The sequence below is a fragment of the Papaver somniferum genome, chromosome 5 (assembly GCF_003573695.1).
Source record: "Papaver somniferum cultivar HN1 chromosome 5, ASM357369v1, whole genome shotgun sequence".
NCBI lineage: Eukaryota > Viridiplantae > Streptophyta > Magnoliopsida > Ranunculales > Papaveraceae > Papaver > Papaver somniferum.
In genome coordinates this window covers 33307009-33332249 of record NC_039362.1, presented here as the reverse complement: position 1 = coordinate 33332249, position 25241 = coordinate 33307009, and the positions used below count along the sequence as shown (strand labels likewise).

The following is a 25241-nucleotide window of genomic DNA, read 5'->3' as shown; positions in this document are numbered from 1 at the left end:
TACTTTTTAATCGTATACTAGAGAGTATCGAGTATCTTTTTGTACTCTCACTGTCGATTCTTTCTGTAAAACTGTGCTCCATACAGGTCGATAGCGAAAACGTCTGCAGAAAACCGAGTCTAATCCGCTGCTCATTTCTCCTTTTTCTGATTGTTTCTTACTTAAGAGATAACCTACAGTAGCTATTATTATTTGGGGTTTGAAGTTTTCAAACTGTGAATTAGTGAAGATGAGTATATACCACCTATATGGTTCCTCTTATACTTACAGCGCTGAAGATGAAGAAGATGATGATTATCACGTTGATCGACAACAACAAGGTCATATTCACACAAGTGAAGTTCAAGCAAGAAGAACAGGTTGTCGGATCTTCAATGTCAACTTTTTTGGAAGATCCATTATCACTACTGTAACTTCAAAACCACGTGAAATCAAGAGATGGATTGACAGTAGTTTGTATTATGAACGCTATCAGTATCATAACCGCACTCTCGTTGTCGGACTTGGTGTTCAATGGCTACCTCCTTATCGTGGTTCTGTTGATCCTGCTGAAACTCTACAGCTATGTGTTGGTACTCGTAGTCTCATTATTCAGCTCTCTCATACTCCTTATGTTCCTAGAATCCTTCGTAGATTTCTTGGTGATGAGAAGATTACTTTTGTTGGGATATGGAATCATATGGATGAAAAGAAGCTTTTGATGTCTGAACATCAACTTTATGTTACGAATTTGGTTAATCTGAGTAATATTGGGACTAGTGGAAATGATTCATCAAGAGGTTCTATGGAAAACTTGGTTAGGGTTTTTCTTGGTTTCAGTGGTGTTGCTAAAGATCCTGTTGTTGGTAGAAGTAATTGGAAAGCTAAGAATCTTAGTCATAATCAAGTTCAGTATGCTTGTGTAGATGCTCATGTTTCAGCTGAGATTGGGAAGAAGTTGGAAGCGTGGAATTATAAATGTTAGGGTTTTGATTATTTTGGGGTTTCAGTACAAGATCATGGTGGTGGGTTTTTTGTGTTCCAAGGAAGAAAAGTAGTGTAGTAGTACTAATTACTAGTAGTAAGGGATTTAGATGTTCTTTTTTTTATTAAGTTTTTGATGCTGTTATTCTAGGAACTGAATGAATAGATTTAAAGGTTTTGCAGCTGAATGTCCTTTGCTGTTGAAGCGATTTTTTTGAGGTTGAATGTGGATGATTGGTTGTACTGATGATATCAATACATTGTAGCAGGGCTTCACATATTTGTGGCACTTAACAGTAGTACTCTGCTCACTCTGCAGTTCTATTTGAAATCTTGTTGTAAATTTTCTGGATAAAATGTTGTTCTCTTAGGCATAATTTCTGTGGTGTTTGATTGCATTAATCTTATCAGCAAAGAATCGTAGGATCTGACTATATTGATTTTAGTATCGTGGTTATGCGCTGCATGTGAAAAAGAAGCTTAACATGTAGTGGCATTTTATTCAGTTCAACGAAAAAAAAACTTTAGTGCTTTTTCAAAAATAAGAGGGATTCAATTTAGACTCAAATTAGTTGAGTTAGAATTATTGTTTTTATCAAATCGACCTCCTATAAACGGGAAAACCACAAAGGATAATTTGGCAAATTTTGGAGCGCAGGAAGAAATAGATTTAGGTTAGGGTGCAGGTATTGGATCAATGACATATATTTCGAGTCCCGAAACCAATTTTGGGTCGAGCCCATATTTCATGCTGCTAATGGGGGACCGGAATTAGCGGGGTACCGTTTGAATGATCCGACAGTCAGGATCGGATATAACTTTTTTGTCTCATATGAAACGGTACCCCTGGCAATTCCGGTCCCCATTAGCAGCCTTGCCATATTGGACGTTTGCCAATTTCATTTTCATCTCATAGTATACAGTATACTATGCTTTTAGTCACTCTAGAACTAGAAAATTCCTAAACAGTCATGTGACATGGTAAACAACCCTTGACAGAGAGACCTAGACTAATCCATAGTTTATTAGAAGCAAAGAATTACAGGTTGGCGAGACAATAGGACACTATACAATCAACCTTCAAGAAACTTATAAAATGTATGGCAAACCCTTCATAAACACAGCCAAAGCGAGAAAAAAAATACAATAGAAGCTGGCTGGCACAATTTTTCCATTTTTCATTACAAAATTTTTGCCTAGGACACTACAGTTTTGAGCTATTTCACACTTTGCAGTGTCATTTGGGAAAAATTGGAAAACGCTGTACATGGGACAAAAGCAAAGGCAAAAAAGATAGTCCAGATATGGGACATGAAGGAAGGGAGAGGGAAAGCAACGTGGCGCTCATCCAAGGATGCACACAACAGCACCCCCTGCTATCTATGGTCCCAGGGGGGCCATTGTCCCATATTTGTCCGAGTCCTTTTATCCCTGCTGTAGCAGCTTCGGTGAAGGAACAAACAATACAAAGTTTTCCTGCTGGCATTTTCGCGCCTGCAGACATCAATCATCTATTTCAAATATTTAAGGCGAAAATAAAATACTAAATGAGAAGTTGGTCTTTTATTCTGAATACATGTTAAGACAACTACACAAGGTAAGATTAACATACAGATATCGCAGCCATTGGATTGATACACCACTGATTCGACCACAACCTAAGTTAGTATATTACATGCTGTATAAAAAGGAATATGCTATTGCTCTAAATGGGATTGTATCATCAGAGGATGGTTGTCATTTTGATTGTCACTAATCTCTGCCTGTGTTTATGAGCTAAGAAAGATGAAATGTTACTAGGCACTAGTACTAGCTTCTTCTCTTTTGATTATTCATAATTGAGAATGATTTAGAAACCTCTTCCATCTCCCAAGCTTCTCGCATCCCTGGACAAGTGAAAACAACAAGTTCTGTCATCTCTAAAACTCTATTACCATTAAAGAATGAACAGTAAAGATGTTTGAGCTTAATATTTCCATCTTTTTCATTCTACGCATAAAACACCTCAAAATCGATAAATATAAAGAGAAACAAATTAAAGAGCTTAATAATTTATTTTTTGGTCCCACAATATTCAGACTTTTCTGCTAATACTATCAGGAACAAACTCACGCTAATGGAGCTTAACAAATTACAGAGCTTAATATTCAGTCTTTTCTGCTAATACAAAATCAGAAAGAAGACATACCATGGTACCTAAAAGGAATGACACAAGAAATCAACATGCTAATGGAGACAATCCCACAAGTCAAATTCACGCACACATACAGGGAAGCCAACCAGGCAGCGGACAAACTAGCGAATGAAGCGGTAGAACATCAATAACAAAACCCAACTACATCAACCACAAGAATTTGGGATAACACATGCCCAGCATTTCTCTCCAATATTGTAAGTGATGATAGAAATGGGGTTATCTACACCCGTAATGTAAGAACCAACCTTTAATTCTAATAAATTGCAAGTTCAAAAAAAAAAAAAAAAAAATCAGGAACAAACTGTCCCCACCCAGTATTACCAGAAACATTCTATATATGGCACATCAAGGGGTATCCAGTATGCTATTAAAGTATCAATTCTGGGTTCCCATGATTTGGAGCCATTATTAAGTTTTCTACCGCCTACCGTTATAATACACTACTAGTTAAAGAGGAGGAGGTTCCAACTTCCATTAAAATGATACTGCTTTTAGAATGTCTAGTGGAATCCACATTGATATGAACTACAGCTTAATTTTTGGTGAGAATGTTGTTCTCATCATGTAGATCATCTACAGAAATCAGCTATTTTAAAGATTTGTGCCTATATCAGCAATGAGTGTAATTTAATTGTAAAACGGATAGTTTGGATACCATTTTATCTTCAAACTCATAGATGATCCTGTTACATTTTAGAAATATGCTGATTTTAGGTGACAAAGTTCTACCCAATGAGAAAATCATCCTCAACAAAAGATTAGATCAAAATTCATTCTCATTTGGGTGCCATAGGATGGATAAGTGGAAATGTGTCATTTTAAGCATGTGATTGAAATCCTCCTCTTGTTTAATAAATATATTATGCAACACTTAAATGGGGGCATAATGTGGCACACTAAGCATGAGACTTAACTAACGCGCCATAGAATCAAAACTGATGTTCTTGTCACCATGATTTCTTAAGAGGAAGTTAAGATCATCTAATTATATCTACACTGATATAATATCAGGTCTTAATAAAGGTGATCGGCCTGAACACTGGTTTTAATGTGGGATATGGAGAGGGGGTGGCTTTACCGGTTCGCCCATCATTAACATACATTACTGACAGAGACATGTTGTCACGCGAATAACCACATGACAACAGTGGCAAGAGTCGCACCTTACCACCGTTGGATGTTTAGCAGGGAGATCACATACCTTGCAATGAATTCTATACTAAAATTTTAAAATATATCACATACCCTTCGTCGTCCTACAGCTAGCTCGTTATCTATTATAGAAGTCGCCTTGAATCCCCGGGGATGCAAAACCTTTTCATAACTGCAGATAGATGAAATACTGATAGTTAATCAAATGATACCAAGAAGACACAAACATTTACCTTGTACAAGCTATAGTAACAGATAAGAAAAAACATGAGGAGAGCCATTGAACCAAAAGAAAAAGATTGAATGTAGAATTACTCAGCCACAGAGACTTTATAAGGTGGACCTCCATCACGATCATCAGTCTGCAATTTCAAGAAAACAAACACTCTAAAATTTAAAAAGCATGTAAGATTTTCTTAGTTGCATTTAGTTTCTAATTTTCATTAACTATAATTTATCATTTGAGAAAACTCTAGTCAAACAGATATATATGAGCAATAAATGGGTCCTTGCGCTTACAGGAAACATTAGAGTTATGAGCTCCCCATCTGGTTTCAACAGCTCATGTATTCGTGTTCCCCAAGATGCTCTAATGCGAGGTTCAATTGCACAGAAAAACCTGCAATGCTCCATATTAGTAACACGGATAAATCCCGCTGAATGAAAGAAGTCAATAAATTTCGATAAATTATCAACTTACGTATAATCAAATATGAGATCAAATAACACAGGTGGACGCCAAGTGAAGAAGTCCGTCTCTATAAACTCAAAATATTTTGCATTTGGTGATAACGAAGATACCTGGGTGACAAATAATGCAGAAGGTTAGGTAGGTGATATTTCATTCATACAAAAGAAGGAATTGATATCTAACAAAAGTAAGGTGCTTAGCGGACTAGAATCGGTAGAATGAAGGAGCTCATCAGGTAAGAAAAAAACAGGACCACTAATCTGAGATTGATTTCATGTTTTCTAGTCCTACCCCACATTCTGAACACATATTAATTCTTGGGCTAGATGCATGAACTCTGACTCTCAGTGTGAAATTAGATAGGCATAGGTGACAAGTTCATCTATTAAGTCACAAATTGTCCAAGCTTGTAACATATCGGTACGAATAGAAAGTAACATTATCTTCCACACCTCTCCTTCCCACAAGAATTATTTACATTCTTTATTCAAACCTAAAGAACAATAGATTAGAGTAAATGTATAAACAGTAATCCATGCATATATATATATCTAAGTGTCCCGTATGCAAATTGCAAACTTTACCTCTCTTGCTCTCTTAATGGCATTTTCGGATAATTCCAGGCCTACAACATAGCGTTCAGGATTTGCAATTGCAATCACGTCGTGTCCCTGCCAGTTTGATTACTCTGTAAGCCACGAAAAATATAAGGGAAAGAAAATATATTGTAAGGTGTAAACTTAAGCTGCAAAACTGTAAAAACACCATGTATCTGTACTTTCCAAAACTTAATTTTGGAGTATCATTATGATTATCCCTGAGTGTGAAGAAAATTTCTGAATAAATCAAGTTAAACTGTGAGGTGTAAATAACCTAAAGTTCTAAAGAAAAGTGTGATAATAAGAAACTCACAGCCCCACATCCAGGGACTAGAACTCTGCCTTTGGGAAGGGTTTCCTTGTCAAGAAGTTGTAGCAGTACAGGCGTTGGCTGACCCAAATCCCATGGTGTCAATCCTTGCTCCCAGCATTTGTCCCAACCACCTGAAATTACAATACTGAAACCACCGTTCACAATAAACAATGGAACCCTAACAGCTTCCATAAAAATTAAATGAATTTACCCAATGATATAAACCCAAACTCTCAATTGACAAGCACAATTGTTACCTGTTGAGTCTTCATCTAAGATATCCTGCATTTTCTCCACTTTGGAACTTGATAATGTAGAATTTTTTGAATGATTTTCTTCTCCTCTTTTTCCTTCCATTTTTTGGTTTGTTGTTGTCATCATCGAGAAGAAGGGTTTATTTACAGGGAAAAGGCCCGACTTGGATCGCAAATTAATGGATAGTCGATGAATCTGGGGACGAAGACGCAAGGAGACTGAGAACATTTAAAATGGGAGAAAGATTTTTAGAGAATAAAACAGAAAAGATTTACATACAGTGATACAGAGAATGCGAAAATGCTGGTCTTTCCCCACTCCTTTCCCCGTTAGGTGTCAAACACAGAGCGGTTTGATGCCACACACAAAAGGATCCTATGTTACTTCAATCCAAGGGATCAAGAATTAAGATTGTTGCCACCTAATGGGGAAAGGGGTGGGGGAAAGGAGTGGGAAAGTGTAGCAGCTTCGCAGAGAATGAATACATTAGGTGATGTTGCAGCCACATCTATCGCTTTCTATCAGCTTTACGCACGCGCCTACGTAAATGGACGTATTTACGCAAGCACCCACGTATATAGAATTTACGCAGTATTTAAAAGCAATTGTTGGTGCCTAGTGCCTACTATTACGCCTTGGGCACGACCCTTTTCATTTCAAATCTTGGGGTTTTTTATACGTGGGAATTATATAATTGACCTTACTCTTCAAGGGTTTCACAAATACCCTTATGAGACAATAAAAATATCCTTCTCCTATTACAGGCCCATCAGGGGTCCATTAACGTTTTTTTCTTTCCACATTTACCCTTCCTCCTTCAATCTTCGGTTCCGTCTCTTCAAATATTCAGAGAAAAGAGAAAACGTTATCGAAACCCATAACACCTTCGTCCCCATCGCTACCACCACCATCTCTGTCGCCATCACAACCAACAGCAACACCAGTGCCACTGCCACCCCCATTACAACCTACCACCACTACGGATGGAGAATACAATGGAAAATCAATTAAAAAAAAATCAATTTCAGATCTGGAAATTATCTTTCAGTAATCGCCACCACCACTGCTATCACCACCGTTTCAGTATGAAATCGATAATAACAATCCACCTGAAGAATCGATTCTAGTTTCAGATCTGGAAACTAGTTTACATTTCTTGTGATTTCGATATCGATTCAACCAGTCTCAATCTAATCTTCGATAATATCTATCTGATTTTTTTACAAATCTTCACCGGTGATGTTTTCTGTTGGTTTCCTTTCAATTTATTGTTCGATTTGTTTTTCATAATTATTTTGCTTGTTAGTGTTTATATTCTGAAAATTCATCTTTGATTTGGTGTTGATAATGAATTGGCTTGTTACTGGAATTGATTATTAGGTTATACTCGAATTTTCTGATTGCAGTTACAGAGCAAAGAAATTGATGCTACTGTTGGTATTGCAGGTGAGTTGAATTTGAGGTTATGGTGCTGGAGGTTGAGCTGTGAACTGATGGATGTGATGTTACCATGGTTCTGAAGCTGCTCTGAGTTTGACTGAAGGAGTTGGTAGTATTGGAAGAATGAGGTGTTATTTGTTGATGTCTGAAACAGAAGGGATTGGTGTTGGTTGATTTCAGATGAGTTGAGCATGGAGGTTTTTGGAATTCAAGTAGAGTGAGAAAGACTGTTGCATGTAAGGAATTGGTGATGGTAGTCTGAATATGCTGAGAAGATGTTGGATATGTTGATGCAGTTGTAGCTGGTAGCTGATTGCAGTTGTCTATGAGTTGCTGCTACAGAACATATTGTTGGGGTCAAGAAGCTACAGAACATATTGAAGGATGTTACAGTAGAACTGAAATGGTTAGGGTAGTTATTGCTGCTAAGTTTTATAATGCAACTAGTACTGGTGGTCTGGTATTGCAGGAAATGGAGTTGAAGCTGTAAACTGGTGGTGCTGAGATAATGAAATTGAGTTAGCAGCAGGAGTTTGAATAGAGATTGATGTTGTTGGTGTTTTGTAGTTGATCATGGAATGCATAAATGAGTTGGAGAAAAGATGTATGGGATATCCCAAAGGTGCGTGACTCCATATCTATATGATTTGTTGATTCCAAGTTTTAGTTTCAACCATAACTACATGTATGATTTAACAATTTCATTTGATTGAATGGTGTGAGTTGAATTTCTGAAACATTGAGGTACTTATTTTTTGACGAACTTGTGGTGTAATGGTAACACACCTGACTCCATGTCAGAAGATGCGTGTTCGATTCACGCCAGGTTCATAATTTTAGTACATCAATTTTTGGGATCAACTGCAGTTGTTGACACCATATTTTGGGATCAACTTTAGTTGTTGACCCCATTCACTGGGATCAACTTCCATTGTTGACATAAAAGTTGGAGTATTTTTTCACTTATTGTGTCAACAAAAGAAATTGATCAACTTTTGTTATTGAAACCAGATTTTGGGATCAACTTTGGTTGTTGACCCCATTCACTGGGATCAACTTTGGTTGTTGACTCCATTCACTGGGATCAACTTCCATTGTTGACCCAAAAAAATTGGGAGTATTTTTCAGTTATTTTTTAAACAAATAAAGTTGATCAACTTTGATTGTTGATACCAGATTTTTGGGATCAACTTTGGTTGTTGACTCCACTCATTGGGATCAAATTCCTTTGTTGATACTCAAAAACTTGAATATGTACTAGTAAAGTTATTTTTGATAATTTTGGATCAACTTTAGTTGTTGATACCAAAATTTGGCGGAGTGGCGGCGGCGGCGGTAGCGGAGTGGTGGTAGCGGCGGTGGTGGTGGCGGCGTAGTGCTGATGGTGGTGAGTGGTAGCGGTGGCTGAGTGGTGGTGACGGTGCTGGTGGTAGTGGAATGGTGGCGGTGGAATAATGGCGGTGAAGTTGATAGAGAAAAAAAATTGTCTTTTGAAATTAAAAAAAAATATTATATAAGTGAGGGTATTAAGGTAATCTATATTTTAATGGATAAGGTTCTTAAATGATAGAGGTATATTTATTGTTTTATAAGGGTATATTTGTTGGGTGTCAAAACTAGGAGTATTTAATTTATCTACCCATATTATATCGGGCCGCGAGTTATAACCCGAAGGTGTCAATGACTCACTATCAATTGTGAAAACTACTGCCACACCCATTTTTCAGATTTTCTACACTAAGAAACCCACGCCCAGAAAAACTCAAGCGCGCACCCATTTTTTATGAGAAAATATCTCCCAAACCCATAGTTTCTGAAATTATGTTTCGGTCTTTTTTTTTTTTCTTCTTCTTCTTCTTCTCCAATTCGTATATATCTACATAAACCGAATCTCGCTTCATAAGAAAAAAAACTGAGTCCGAACTTATTTCTCTCTTCGTCTCAGTTCTTCATTGAAGCTTCAATTTACAGGTAAATCCCAACATCTTTGTATTTTGTAAACCCTAGATATACGAGTCTTTAAATATTTTGAATCTAAAGAAAACTAGGTTATGTTCTTTTTCTGATGCCGATTCAATTAATGGATTTGGTGGTTTCTATCAAATTTTTTAGATTGAATTCAAGAAGGACGAGAAAGATCTGTATTTTCTGGACATGGAATTGAAGACGAGAGGGAATCAAAAATTGGGTATCGATACATTTTGGATTTTGTCGAGAAGTGATGTGGTGCCATTGATTGATGAAACACGGTGATGTTGAGATGAAAAGGTGTTCCTGAATCTAATATTATTAGTGGTATGTAGTTTGTCTTTCCCCTTTTTGTTAACTTGATGACTCTCTTTAATTTTTAAGGATTTTAGCAATGTGCTTGTTTTGTTACTTTGGAAATGAAAATTATACCATCTCTCATGATGAATAACCTAAAGAACTTATGTCATGGAGTAGTTTTTGTTTGCTTTCTGGTCACTAGGTTAATGTAGAACAATTTCATGCAAAATTGAGATAAAGGAATTCTCACTTGCTTCTTTAATTTCCTGTGAATCGATGGTCAATTGTTCATATCTAAATTTGATGGTGACCAACAAGTGGTTGCATAGTTGTAATCATATGTCAATTCTTGTCAGGTTGCTTCCATCGATTCACATGAAATTAAAGAAGCAAGTGAGAGTTTTTGATCAATTATGAGTTGGGTTGGAGTCGGATCTGTGTTTGGCAAAGACTTACTCGAGTTTGGGGATGATGTAAGAAGAATGAGGAGTTGCTGTGTCTGTTATTGATTCATCCAGAGAAACCAAATCAAAGGTATGAGTTAACGGAGTCAACATGGAAACGTTATAGATCTTTGATAACCAAGTAATTTGTTTTTGTGGTGATTTTTTCTTATAATTCTTACATCGATGTTTGAGTGTTTGCCGGTTTGGGAACTCGTATTAACACAGTGGTCATTTATGCGAAGATGTTCAGTCATATTAATTAGCAGGTTGTGTAAATTTGTTTGGAATGCAGTGTTAAGGTGTGTATATTCATTTGTCTTATTTAATCTCGGACCTTGCTATCCACTGCTGGTTTGATTTCATGGAAGAAAATGACACTAATAGATTGCTTCAATATGGCATCACTAACTGTAGTAGGGGCTATGATCTATGAACTTCACCCAACTCCTGATGATTATGAACTTCAACTGTTGCTAATAGATTACTGACCTGAGTTAACAGCTTAATCGAGTACTGGTGCTTCGTTTTCTGTGCACATAAGACATGTTAATTTAGTAGGCTGGATTCCAGAAATGGTTTGAGTGTCTTCAATTTTCTGACCTATACCCTCTGTTGTTATACAATTTCACTGAAATGGCATGCTTATGTATTTATAGGTTAAGAAGAACCAGATTAATGGAAACGGGAGCGGAGTCCTTTATAGTAGGGGGAGCCAGCGCAAAATTGAAGGTTCAAGTGTTGGTGTGGGATCCCATGATTTTACTGATGACATTTGTGCAATGGTAATGAAGCATGATTACTGCATTTTCTTTGGTAGTAGTGGATTAGGAAGCTACGGATGGAGGATAATGGTTGGATAAACTGAGTTTGAGGAGTTGGTGTTGTTGGTTGGGAAGCTACGGACATATTGGTTTTGGTCATGATGGTTGAATAATTTTTTATGCAGCTAAGAAAATGGTTGCATAACATGTTATGCATCTACAAAAGTTGTTGCATAACTTGTTACGCAGTCCAGAAAATGGTTGCGTAACATGTTATGGAACAACTTTTTTGTTAGTATTGAAAAAAAAAGGACTGCATAACTTGTCATGCACCTTCAATAATATCTGCATAACATGTTATGCATTCGTGAAAATGGATGCATAAAGCATTATGCAACCACTTTATTGTAAGCACTGAAATAAAAAAATTGATGCATAACTTGATATGCATCCAAAAATATTGTTGCATAACGCATTATGCATCAACTTTTTTTGTAAGCACTGAAATAAAAAAATTGATGCATAACTTATTATGTAGTTGAGAAAATTATTGCATAATTCGTTATGCGTCTTTTGGTTTTTGGTTGCATAGCTAAATTACTAAATGCATGAACTAAAATATGGTTGCATACCGTTTTATGCATCTTTTGTTGCGTCTGCATAATGTGTTATGCATCGTTTTTGGTGGTTGCATAATGGTTATGTATCAAGTTTTCGAAAATTTTGCCTAAAATGAATATCACCTCCGATATTTTCGTGAAAAACAAAAATTTGATATTGTTGTTTGTACTCGTTGTGTAGCTAGCTCTCTTTAAAAGATTTCCAACGATATAAAATTTGTAAAATTCCAAGGCGCAGTTTTTTAGATATTTTATATCCAAGTTGCGTTGCCAATTATACCCCTGAAAAATTTGGACGCATAATCCGTTATGCAGACATTTTTCAAAATTTCGTATAATTATGGGTGTTATAGAATCTAAAATTAATCTTGGGCCTGACAATAAGAATATTATTTTTTTTGGGTCTCAGCCTATTTTCCCCTATCAATTCACAAAAATCCCATCAAAACACAAGTAACACAAAAACCTCAAATAACAAAAGTAACACAAAAACTCCAAAGGTGTTTTTGCCACCACTACTAGCAACCAACACCACATCCACCAACAAATACTAGAACTACCATCACCGTAAAAAGCACCACCACCAACCAACACCACAACTAACCAGAAACAGTACCACCAAAATTTGGTTTTATCATAAGCTTACTGGTTTCATCATTAAAATTTATGGTTTCATGATAAAAAAATAGGCAAAAATAAGTTAAAACCAAATTTGGTTTCATCATAGAATTTGATGAAACCAATTTTGTTTGGGGTTTTTGTATCAAATTTTAAAAATTTGTGGTTTTTGTATCGTGGTTTTTGTATCAATTTTGTTTAATATGGAGTTTTAATGGATCCCAACATTTGAATGGAGTTTTTGTACTCCAAATTTGGTCACCTTGGTGTTTTACTATTAGTTCTGTTTTCGTATATTATTTTTTTATGTTTTAAATTTTTAGCCGTAGATTTCTAAATGAGACAGGAATTGGATAGTCTATAAATAAAAATAAAAAATCAGTATGAATAAATATGCAAGAATATTGAAAGGTAAAAAGTAAAGAGTAATGAGAGCATTTTTTTCGAAAGACAACGCAATAAGTACAAAGAGTTGGATTTTATTTTTTCAAAAAAGATGCAAGCTTTAAATATATGTTAATGGTAATTATCTAATTCGAAATTGGGGTCGATTACAAGATTTATTCGAGAATTTTTAACCATTATAGAAATCTAAAACAAACAACAGCGTGATTTAAACTACTTAGCATCATAGATACAGGACATAATTCGAAGAAAGAAAATTGAAATATTTCAAACCAACTCCAAAATAACATGAAAAATTCAAGTTGTTAGTTTGGATCAAAAGTAACTTATCCAAACTATACAACACATCTACGAACATGTAAGTGTTAGGATAGAAAGATCCAACCATTTCTTTAGGATTTTTTGAAAATTATAGTAAAACATAAGACATATGCATAAAAGGATCCAACAATCCAACCATGACTATTATTTTCTCAAAGTAGCAGAAACAAAGGTAAAAGGAATAACATGAATTGGTTATGCTAAGGTGCAATCGGTCTGGCTCGGTCTAAGAAATCATAAAATCAGTCTTCTAGAACTTCTTAATGTTGGTTTCTTTGAGTCATAATAGTTGTTGGTGTATGTGTCTTAAGAGATCTTATTTATGATGGAGTCTGAATCAGAACCGGAGACTCAAGGTGTTTCGTTGTTTCTGTTGATGAGGCCATTGAGGGAGTATTTGATACTGTTGTTGCTGTCATTTCTATCGATGAGTAGAAAACCGTTTTTATATAATGATAAAATCAGCAATAAGTTGAACAAAATCACGAATAAATACCCAACCCAAAGCTGAAAACGTCACTTGCAAGTATCGAAACCACATCAAAAGTTAAAGATCCGAAACAAAAAAACCTTAAACAAGTACTGAAAAACCAAACAAAAAAAAAGAAAAAACTTGAACTACATAAACCTAGATCGATTAACGAAAAGAGAAAAAAGAGGATAGGTTTTTGATGATCTGGTCTACTGAGATCTGCTCCTAAAATGAGCAAATTTGAGCAAAAAATCTCGAACGATTAGATTTTGGTTCCCCCTACTGCTTGAGAGGGGCTAGAAGGGGAGAAATGTTTTTTAGCATAAGCAAATCGGACTAAGGAAATTGTACTTATTTGTGATACCGAGTAATAATTTTCGTTATCCATTTTATTTAAAACATATAATTTTTTTTATTTGTAATATTAGAAATAGTCCAGGTTGCGATAGTAAAATAAATGTTGTCCCCGTAGAGGCATCAGAAGAACCAATATTGCTGGCACGAGGGGCCTGTGAAGCATGAAATCAAACCCTTAATTTGTCGTTTTTCCGAAAACAACTACCCACATGTAAAAGACAATGTCACATAAAAGGAGAAACATCGTTAACGACTGATTTGAAAAGCAGACAAAACATTAAATAGTCATTAATAGCGCTCATATCTCTAGAAGAGCCTTATGACCACGCAGCTTTTCAGGAAGACATTAGATCTCACACCAAAAATATACCAAGATCATTGAGAAATGAAACAATCACTCTGACCAGGAGCCAATCTTTGTACAACAAGTGGTGATATTCATAAAGAAAACTAAATAGGAAAAGTACAGCCTCATGGCTATAAGAATGTAATCAATAATGGTTGTAAAATATTGTTAATAACAAGGTTGAGAGATTCTTGTGTCTAATTTTAGTAATTCAGCTTTCTCATGAGAGCTAAAATCGACTATTGCTTGTAATCTTGATCAAATCAAAATGAACTCATCCCTCAATCCCTGTGAACATATATTTTAACACTGAATCCAGTAATTATTTAGGTGCTTGTTTACTTAGAACTTTATTTATATTTGTGTTCTTTATTAACGTTACTATTGAACTAGTAACCATTGGATTAGTTTAGAGGTATCTAATAAATTTTTTGTAGTTACCGTTTGGCGCTAGAAGGAGAGGGAGTTAAAACATTTATCATACCTATTAGTCAAGTAGATCTTAAGAATGAGAACGAAAATTTTTTTACTGGTGTAGTTGTAGTCAAAATTTGAACGAGCAGCTTCATCACTGTTAGATTAGAAAGGTATGATGTCGCCAAACTGTACTTAACCACAATTATCATAAATCGAATTTAAACTAAAACTTCCATATTTTTCTGAATATTCCATATAATTATTTTTCCAAGTATTTAAGTATGTCCTTATTCCTTTCTGTTCTTTGGCTGCAAGGAAAGATCATGTATCTCTTATCAAACTTATCAAGGTGATATTATTATAACAACAAATATTCTCGGCAACAATGCCTAAAGCATGATGATTTCCTTGCATATCACAAAATATATGTCTGTTTAAGTGTTTATACTTACATTCAGTAAATGACATACTCACAACGAAAGCATTAGAATGTCAACTGGGATGTAGACAAAGCACATACCGGCGCTTGTCGCAACAAGAACAATATCATCTTGACTAGCGAACCAAGACTACATCGTTTCCATTTGGAAACTCCTCAACATCGGAAATCCAAAAAGAATTGTGTAAGATATCCCAATCGTCTCATATCCTTTGCTCTCATAATCATTATCAGCAACAATTACACTCGGTCTTGAAAATCATACACTACCTTACTTCATTAATCTTCAAAATCGTAATTAACTATCTATGACTATAAAGTTCATCCATGAAAATTTGAATTTTTGTTCTTTGGTGTCTTCCATGACAAATAAATTCATCAGAACCAGGATGTGTATATCATTACCCTTCTTAACGATCTATGATAAATGGTGTTAGAGCATTCCTCGGTCGAACTCACAAGTGTTGATATATCAATCTTGTTGTCAAATTTAGTTGATCAAAACTATATCTTGATTTATAGTCTACAATTAGTTAAGTCTCGGATTAAGATAGAAGTGTGTAGTTGAGAATCAGAAAAGTTCTGTGAGTTTCGGAACTTAGTTTTGTCTTAAGGGTACTCATACCCGGTATCCAAAAGGGAAAAGTTATGTGAGTTTCGGAACTTATTTTTGTCTTAAGGGTACTGTTCTGTACTGAAAAAATTGAAAAAACAGAAGAATCGAAAATGGTAACTCTGATCCGAAAATCATCATGTGAACAAAGTTCTTTAATAAATTCAATAACTGGTTCTTACAGCAACCCCTCCTACCACTCTAATAGGGCAAAACAGAAAAAGTGGTACTCAATCCCCACACGACACGTGTGAGATTATTATAAGCTAAAAACAGAAAAAGTAAATAAAAGATAAGACAAGATGTAGGCACCCTGGGTTCAGATGAGTACAGCCCATAGCCACATGACATTGCCTACTCCTCCAGATTGTGCTTGCCCTCAACGACAAAAGCTGGGACATGAGCTGTAATGTTTGGCAGATCCTCCCAAGTGGCCTCTTCTGCTGTGGCATTAGACTAATGAATATGAACCCGTGGTACAATGTGATCACCCTTGTGAGCTATTCTATAAGCAAGAGATGAGATAGGAGTGACAATAATTTGTCCTTCATGGTCTACTAGTGGCAGAGTTGGTGAAGGAATATAAGCAGACCCAATCTTCTTTTTAAGCTGAGACACATGAAAAACAGGGTGTACTCTTGCCTCTGGAGGAAGTTGCAACTTATAATCTAAAGAACCCACTTTGGAAATAATAGGAAAAGGGCCATAATACTTAGCTGAAAGTTTAAAGTTCTTTCTGAGAGAGACAGAGGCTTGTCTGTAGGGTTGCAGCTTGAGGTAGACTAGGTCACCCACTTCAAAATACCTTTCAATCCTCTTTTGATCAGCAAAAAACTTCATTCGGATTGAGCAACTGATAAGGAGTCCTTAAGAATATCTAGCATGGCAGCTCTTTGTTGTAGATAGTCCTTAACTGCAACTACAGAAATAGTGAGAGTGGTTGGGAAAGCCATATGAGGTGCATCATAACCATATAGAGCTTTGAAATGAGTCATTTTGAGACTAGTGTGGTAGCTAGTATTGTACCACCACTCTGCCAGTGCTAACCAGCTGAACTATTTATTGGGTTGAAAACCTGTCATGTATCTCAAATAGTTCTCTAAACAGGCATTAACCCTCTTAGTTTGACTATCTGTCTGAGGGTGATAGGAAGTGCTGAGTTTAAGAGTAGTACCCAAATGATGAAAAAGGTCTTGCCAAAAATTACTGGTGAAAATCTTGTCTATGTCAGAGATGATGGAGGTAGGCAAACCATGTAATCTGAAGATATGATGGAGAAATGCTTTAGCCACAGTGACTGCAGTGTAGGAGTGTTTGAGCCCAATGAAATGGTTGTATTTGGTGAGTCTATCAACCACTACTAGAATAACATCCTTGTGCTCACTCTGGGGAAGCCCCTCAATGAAGTCCATTGATATATGCTGCCATGCTTGCTCAGGAATGGGCAGTGGTTGCAACATTCCAGCAGGAAGGTTGTGCTCATGCTTATTTCTTTGACAGACATCACAAGAAGTTACCATAACAATAATATCTTGCTGAATTTTTGTCCAGAAGAAATGAAGTTTGGCTCTATTATAAGTGGCTTGAATACCAGAGTGGCCACTAATGGCTGATGAATGTAATGAAGATAAAATTGAGGATTTAATGTTGTTGCCAGTACATATGTATAATCTTGACTTGTACCTGAGGATCTCATCATGGTAGGTGAAGTGTGGAGTTGCAGCAGGTGAGAGCAGCAGTTAAGCAATCAATTATTGGGCCTTTGGGTCATTGTCATAGCTCATAATGACATCCTGCATCCATATGGGTTTGGACAGAGTGATAGCATGGAGTGTAATATCTGCATGAGTCCTCCTAGAAAAGGCATCAACAACCTTGTTTTCAGTCCCCTTCTTATATTGGATATCATAATCAAATCCAATAACTTCATCAGCCATTTATGTTGCAAGCCAGTGGTGATCTTTTGCTCAAGAAAAAATTTAATACGCTCATGATCAGTCTTGATGGTAAAGTGATATCCTTGAAGATAATGCCTCCATTTAGTAACTGCTGAGCCTACTGCCATGAGCTCTTTTTCATAGGTGGATAATCCCATAGTTTTAGGACCCAATGGTTTACTATAAAAAGTTATGGGTCTGCCCTCTTGCATCAATACAACTCCAATGCAGACTCAGAAGCATCTGTTTCCAAGATAAATTTCTTAGAAAAATCTGGAAGTGCCAGCACAGGAGTAGTTGTAATGGCCACTTTTAGTTTGTTGAATGCTTCCTCAGCAACTGGAGACCAATGAAAAGAATTTTTCTTTAGAAGTTCAGTCAGTGGCTTACTAATATTGCCATACCCTCTGACAAATTTCCTGTAGTAACTAGTTAGCCCCAAAAATCCTTTTAGTGCCTTGATAGTGGTGGGAGTTGGCCAAGAAGTCATGCAACTAATCTTTGCAGGATCAGCTGAAACACCCTGAGCTGTGATGATGTGGCCTAAATACTCCAACTCAGTTTGTGCAAAACAACATTTGGATAATTTGGCATGTAGTTGATGTTGTCTCATAACAAAGAGTACTTGTTGAAGGTGAATCTTATGTGATGCCATATCAGGGCTATAGACAAGGATATCATTAGAAAACCAAAACAAATTTCCTCAAAAATGGTTTGAAGATGTCATTCATGAGTGCTTGGAAGGTGGCAGGAGCATTGGTGAGGCCAAAAGGCATGACAAGGAACTCATAGTGACCTTGATGATATCTGAAAGTTGTTTTAGGAATGTCAGGTGGAAATAATCTGATTTGGTGATACCCTGATCTGAGGTCAATCTTTGTAAAATCACCAGAACCATGTAACTCATCCAATAACTCATCAATTATAAAATGGGAAATTTATCCTTAATTGTGAGATCATTTAACCTCCTATAATCAACACAAAATCTCCAGCTATTGTCTTTCTTCTTGACCAATAATATGGGTGAGGCAAATGGACTGTGCTAGGTTGGATAATGCCTTGATGTAGCATTTGTTGAATCAAGTCCTCAATGACACCTTTCTATACATAAGGGCATTTATAAGGTCTTTGGTTGACTGGTTGTGCACCAGGCTTTAGAGGAATAGTGTGATCCAAACTTCTGTGAGGTGGTAAAGTTGTAGGTTCTGCAAAAACATCTTGAAAATCTTGCAATAAGGAAGAAATGTCTGGAGGGTGTGAAGTGGTAGTGGGGGTATCTGAGATGGACAGAAGTTGAGCACAAATACCATGAGTGGTGCTTTGGAAGAATTTATTGACACCCTTATTGCTGATTGGTTTCAAACTAGGTGTTGTAGAAGTACCAGTGAGAGTAATATGAACACCCTGATGTAAGAAAGAAACACTCAAAGTTTTGAAGTTAAACAGTACATTACCAAATTGACTTAACCAGTCAGCACCCATTACTATGTCACAGCCACCCAAGGGAAGCAGCCTGAGGTCACCAGAGAATGTATGATTTTGCATTGTCCATTGTAAGGACTTGCATAAGGCTGAACTGAAAGTTTTAGCACCATTTGCTACAGTGACAGCCAACTGAGTAGTAGGAGTGATAAGGCAGTGTAATTGCTCAACTAAAGTTGAATCTATAAAACTGTTGGTGTTGCCTGTATCAATGAGTATAGAGATTTTGTGTTTCTTAAGAAGACCAGGGACTCTAATAGTGTCTCCTTTATGAGTACCTGTTAAAGCATTCAATGAAATCTCCATGTCACTATCAGTTGGAGAATCAGTACCCTCATCATGTATGTCTTCCTCAGTAATGGTGTCAGCACTCTCTGTAACAATCCAAAATAGTTGTTGTGTTTTACACACATGACCTTGTCTATACACCTCATCACAATTGTAGCACAAACCCTGTGCCTTCCTGATTTTGAGTTGTTCAGGGATTAGTCTCTTAATGGGAGGGTGGGTAGGGTTTGATTTAGGAAGAAGTGGTGGTGGTTTTGGGTTTGTTGGAGGGAGAGCTGGTGGTTTTTGAGACAGATTAGACTGATAGGATGGTTTTCCCATGGAAAAATAGTTGGAAAAAAATTTTGGGGTGGGTTTTGGAGGTTTTTGCTGATGAAGTAAGGATTGTTCTTGTAACCTTGCTAGAACAAAAGCCCTCATGAGGTGGTAGGGTGAAACATCAACACATTATGTTGGATTTCTTCCTTAAGGGCCCCAATAAAACTCATTACATAATAACTCTCAGGAAATTCAGGATGAGTGCTCATCATTAAGGACCTAGCCATCTCAAATTCATCAAAAAATTCTTCTACTGTAGTTTTGTGAGCTAGCTTATTAAACATACCCACAATATTATCATTTGATGGGTTTTCAAAATGAAAACAAGCTTGTTCAGCTAATTCAAACCAACACAAGATAGATCTATAAGTTTCTAATTTAGGAATCCACCTTTCTGCTTTGCCATCCATGTGCATAGCTGCCATCTGTACTTTTTGAGTTTCTTCTCTGATATTGTGGAGCAGGAAGAATCTCTCACACTTTTGAATCCACCCTTTTGGATTAGTACCATCAAATCTCGGGAAATCTAGCTTTGGAAATCGATTGTAGCTGTTGAAACCCCGGTTTTCAGTGAGTTGATTAACGATTGGTACAGTACTCCCCTCCTTTGGGACAACGTTCGATTCTCCTTGATCACTCTCTCAGTTGTTTAGATTCTGCAATTGCAGAAGCACTTGATTGAGTTGTTCCTTCATATCCATAACATCTTGATTGACTTTATCGAGCTGGTTTTTTTTTTCTTTGCGTATCCTGTAAATCCTTATTAGCTTGAGCTCCCTGCCCTTCCATGGCGACAGGATCGACTAGCTTCGATGCCAATTGTTCTGTACTGAACAAATTCAAACAACAGAAGAATCGAAAATGGTAACTCTGATCCGAAAATCAGTCTGTGAACAAAGTTCTTTAATAAATTCAATAACTGGTTCTTACAGCAGCCCCTCCTACCACTCTAATAGGGAAAAACAGAAAAAGTAGTACTCAATCCCCACACGACACGTGTGAGATTATTATAGGCTAAAAACAGAAAAAGTAAATAAAAGATAAGACAGGATGCATGCACCCTGGGTTCAGATTAGTACAACCCATAGCCACATGACAGGTACGTATACCCGGTACATGTACCATGAAAAAAATAATCACGAACAAGGTAGAGTACACGTACTTTCCCTGTCGAATATTTTTAGATGCACAAAAATTATTTCTGCGAGATAATTGACATTTGAATAAATCTCTAAAATCAATATATAGACATGATTGGTCACATTATAACCCATGGTTGTGTTGATGGTGGATTTTCGACAAAGGCTAAAATCGTAAAATCATGATCTTGCATATTTATGACACGGCTTCAGAAACGTATATGAAACTCATATTTTAGGATTTGTGAAATCTCATTTCACAATCTCTGACTAAGTGAACACCCTCTCAGAGCATGCATGAATATGTGATCCTTAAAGCCTCTCAACTGAGCTTTCAACAACACTTCGCATATTTCATCAATACTTCTGTATAGGAATCGATAATGATTGGATGGCTCCTAGACATGTTGCATGCTAGTAAGAGCACTAACGTCTTCAGAATGTCTCAATGTTCCCTGACTACATAATTCATATTCAGAACGAGTACGATGTCTCTACCAACTCATACCTCGATTCTCGAATAAACGCCGTAGACATATTACATGCTAGTTAAAGCAATTCATAGTGTTAGAGCACTTCTCGGCTGAAATCGCAAGCATTGCTATCTCAAGCTTGTTTGTCAAGTTTAGTTGATCAAAACTATATACTTGAATTCTAATCTATTTATAGTTATGTCTCGGATTAGGATAGAAATGTGTATTTGAGCTTTAGACATCACGACGGTCACCAATTGAAGAAGAAGACCTACTGAAGAGCGTGGAGGAACTTCATCAACAAAAGGTATGTGCAGACTAAAACTTATCTATCACTCAGAAGTCTATTCTATTTTATCTTCTAAAGAGACTAAGTCGTATAGCTATATAGACTTTTACACTATACATATTTGAAATTTCGAGCCGACTTTATCTCGTTTATATATTTCTCGAAATACATATATATAAGATTGATTCACCAATATCTTATGTATATGGACGTTCTGAAACCTCAAGAAATCCTCTTGTGATCTCATGGACAGTACTATGAATGGATGCAAAAAGGAAGATGAAATTAAAGATGGCAAAATTATTGAGTTTCATGAGAATCCTCTCATAATAACTTGTTAGTATGCATGCGATCATGAAGACAATAGACTTGTTCAGATGTCATCTGATTTGGCTGGAATTCTTCTCCGTGATTTTACGGTTGTACGTGATCAACTTGCCATTGCAACAAATAACCTTGATTATCTGAAGACTGAACTGAAGAAAGCAACTGATGATATTGTTCTTGTTCGATCTCTAATTGTTGACTATATCTGAGTCTCTCAGTATGTTTTTAGGTTTTGATTTATTTATAGGAAACTTCTTATGAGAATTTATTCTTGTGTTTAAGAAGGATAACTAGGGTTTGGTATAGCAAATATTGTGATTATACATAGCCATTTCCAACTATTTTCATCTTGCTATGTTTTTAGATTTATTTATTTTAAATTCTAAGTTATTTAGAAGATGATCTTGCAGTATTTAATCTTATTGGTTTTATATATTGAAAATGTGTTATGAGATATATATGCGTCTACGTTCATGAACTGTGATGTTATCTCATATATGGTCAAAAGTTAAGTCTATTATGTCTTTATGCAAATATTGATAAAAGATATAATGATTTTTTTGAGGAAAATTCCACAGTATTGATCTTTCCCCGATCCACTATCATGTGAGAGTACTGTATTTACTCTGTAACTTTTCTTATGTTGATCAGTGATTTCCGGCTAAATTAATCAATAAGATCTTTTTGTGGTTAATTTACTCGAGTTTAATGGATACAAATCCATGTGATTTGTTAACGTCCAAAGAAATTATTCTTTTCGTGTAAACATAAGGTCGCTTATTTTGTTCTTTTGGGAATGACATCAAATGGGAGAGAGTTCTTAAATGAATGTGCTTAATTTCCATATCTTTGTGAGGAGAGCGGTTGTGGAATTTCAAGGGGTTAACTTGTATCTTGATAAACTCCTTGATGAATACACTAAGTTTCGACTATGTGAAATCATCAAAAAAAAGTTGATTTGTTTCTTTTTAGTCATGAATTATCTTTTGAGAATTTCATTATGATCCCATAGTTTCCGTACCTTTGCCAATTTATATTCACAAAAAGGGGGAATGTTATTTAGTAGTTCACACTACATAATATGGTTTATGGATAATTATGTAAGGGGGAGTGGTTTTCATTATAAGATGAAAGTATTGACTAAAGGAGAGTGATATTATTTCAAAGGTATGATGCAATTAGACTTTGATTCTATATAATAATACTATAACACTGAATAACAATGATTAAGAACTTTCGTTTTCATATTGTTATGGATACGGATCTTCAACAACAATGATGTTGAGTTGAACACATTCAGAATCGATGGAGAACTTAAAGTAACGAAGAATTCAAGGAAGAGCCAAAGAAATCAAGCATGATGGATCAGAAGCTACAAAGTTTATTTATTTTGTAATCCACATGTATTGATAGTTTGTCACTAAAATTGACAAAGGGGGAGATTGTTAGAGCACTGCTCGGTCGAACTCGCAAGCGTTGCTATCTCAAGCTTGTTTGTCAAGTTTAGTTGATCAAAACTATATATTTGATTTTTAGTCTACTTATAGCTATGTCTCGGATAAGGATAGAAGTGTGTAGTTGAGCTTTAGACTTCACGACGTTCACCAATTGAAGAAGAAGATATACTGAAGAGCTTGGAGGAACTTCATTAACAAAAGGTATGTGGAGACTAAAACTTATCTATCACTCAAAAGTCTATTCTATTTTATCTTCTAAAGAGACTAAGTTGTATATCTATATAGACTTTACATTATACACATTTCAAATTTGAGCCGAGTTTATCTCGTTTATATATTTCTCGAAATATGTTTTGGAAGCTTTTAGCTTTAGCTTAAACTTCATCATCTACTTGACAAGTTTAGTTGTAGATAATTTATTTGTTATAAACTAAATATTAAGTCAAGATGATCATGTGAAAATTACCTTGAACATCTTACATGAATTGTGTGAGACAATCATTTGATGTTAACTTGAGAAGTTTCGTGTCGATCGATTAATCACTTGAAAATTGATTGAAGCTAGTGGTATATGTAAGGTTACCATTGTTGTCTTCTAGGTATGTTTCAATGATTAAATGAGAGTTTAGAACGACTACCATGCCTGGATATAACACAGTATGTATACTTTGTATGTGTGTTGTGAAGTTCTAGTCCGGAAATCTTGTTTGCGAACTATGTTTGCGAAAGGGTTTACCCGTGAAAAGGTCAGGAGCTATTGTTCGCGTACTCTGTTTGTGAACGGATAAAAAGGGTTAATTTCGAAACTATTATTCTCGTATTATGTTTGCAAACGACATGACTAGGCCAAAGTCCGGAACTATGGTTCACGTACTCTGTTTGCGAACACAATGGTTAGGTTCTAAAATCAGTAAGTATTAAATTCATAATGATGAACTCATTTTCTTTTGCGAACTAAAGTCCCTGGAAATTTAATGAAATAAGGTATGCGAACTTGTTTTGCAAACCGTGGCATTATGTTCATGAATTGGTTCCTGTATAAGTACTTTGTACAATTTTAAACCAAATAGATTATGTTTCAAATGGTTCATATATATTTCCATGAGATGATGAACATTTGAAAAACTCTCTTGAAACACATTTAGATTCATTTGATTATGTATCATGGTTGATTGATCATCATATTTGATCTATAAGTGTCAGATAAATGTGGCTAAACTACAAGTGTTCATATGGCTAACTCCGGTTAACTATTATTGAGCCAACGGTTATACATGTTTAGGTACGGTTCATCCATATCAAAATATAGGTATATTTCACTTGTTGTATCAAGCTAATACCATCTAACGGTGAAGATTGATTACTTAGTTTCTAATCAGACTTAGCTTGAATCTTAAATCAGGAGTTCATCTAACGGTGAATATAAATTGCTATGTTACTAAGCTATCTTAGTTTTGATTGTAAGCAACCCTGATTTGAAAGACTATATAAGGGAGAACTCTAGTATGTGGGAAACCTAATCCTGACACTCTTGTGTGTCCTAGTTGCAAACTAGAGTCAATTCTCCATTAACCTAGGTTTTCCAAAACCATTATTAGGTTAAAGACTTAAAGACTTCATTTGGGATTTGTGAAGCTAGATCCAACTATTTCCTCTGCAGTTGTGTATTATGATCTTACTTTTTCTATCGTATTTAGTTTAATTTTCTCTAAGATTTTCTCGAGATTTATCTCCGATAGGTAAGATATAAAAAGTAATCAGAATAGTTCTTCGTCTCAAAATCTAGTGATTCCGCAATAACTTCTTTTGTTAATCAGTTAGGTTATTTTGAGGTGACT

The 25241-nt window shown here is 35.8% G+C and overlaps 3 protein-coding genes across 5 annotated transcripts; 1 reads left to right on the top strand and 2 right to left on the bottom strand.

Moving 5' to 3' along the window:
- Positions 1-229: 229 nt before the first annotated feature.
- On the top strand, positions 230-964 carry LOC113278931. The gene has a single exon (XM_026527653.1). The coding sequence runs from the start codon at positions 230-232 to the stop codon at positions 962-964; it is 735 nt and encodes a 244-aa protein (XP_026383438.1).
- Positions 965-2121: 1157 nt separating this feature from the next.
- Positions 2122-6562, bottom strand: LOC113281344 (probable thiol methyltransferase 2). 3 transcript variants are annotated; one of them, XR_003326053.1, is made up of 9 exons: positions 6173-6562; positions 5916-6046; positions 5588-5674; positions 5013-5113; positions 4832-4931; positions 4628-4674; positions 4406-4484; positions 2576-2849; positions 2122-2457 (listed from the first exon to the last, which is right to left on the bottom strand). XR_003326053.1 is itself a non-coding variant. In XM_026530057.1 (9 exons), the coding sequence occupies exons 2-9, from the start codon at positions 6294-6296 to the stop codon at positions 2796-2798; spliced, it is 723 nt and encodes a 240-aa protein (XP_026385842.1). In that variant the 5' UTR covers positions 6297-6365; positions 6450-6555; the 3' UTR covers positions 2493-2795. The 3 variants fall into 3 exon arrangements, 2 of the variants coding, with proteins under 2 accessions (XP_026385842.1, XP_026385841.1); XM_026530057.1 differs by lacking the exon at positions 2122-2457 and having other exon boundaries at positions 2493-2849; positions 6173-6365; positions 6450-6555; XM_026530056.1 differs by lacking the exon at positions 2122-2457 and having other exon boundaries at positions 2493-2849.
- An 11279-nt stretch (positions 6563-17841) lies between these two features.
- Positions 17842-18285, bottom strand: LOC113278930 (uncharacterized mitochondrial protein AtMg00860-like). The gene has a single exon (XM_026527651.1). It carries the CDS (start codon positions 18283-18285, stop codon positions 17842-17844), a length of 444 nt encoding a protein of 147 aa, XP_026383436.1.
- Between the last annotated feature and the right edge of the window lie 6956 nt (positions 18286-25241).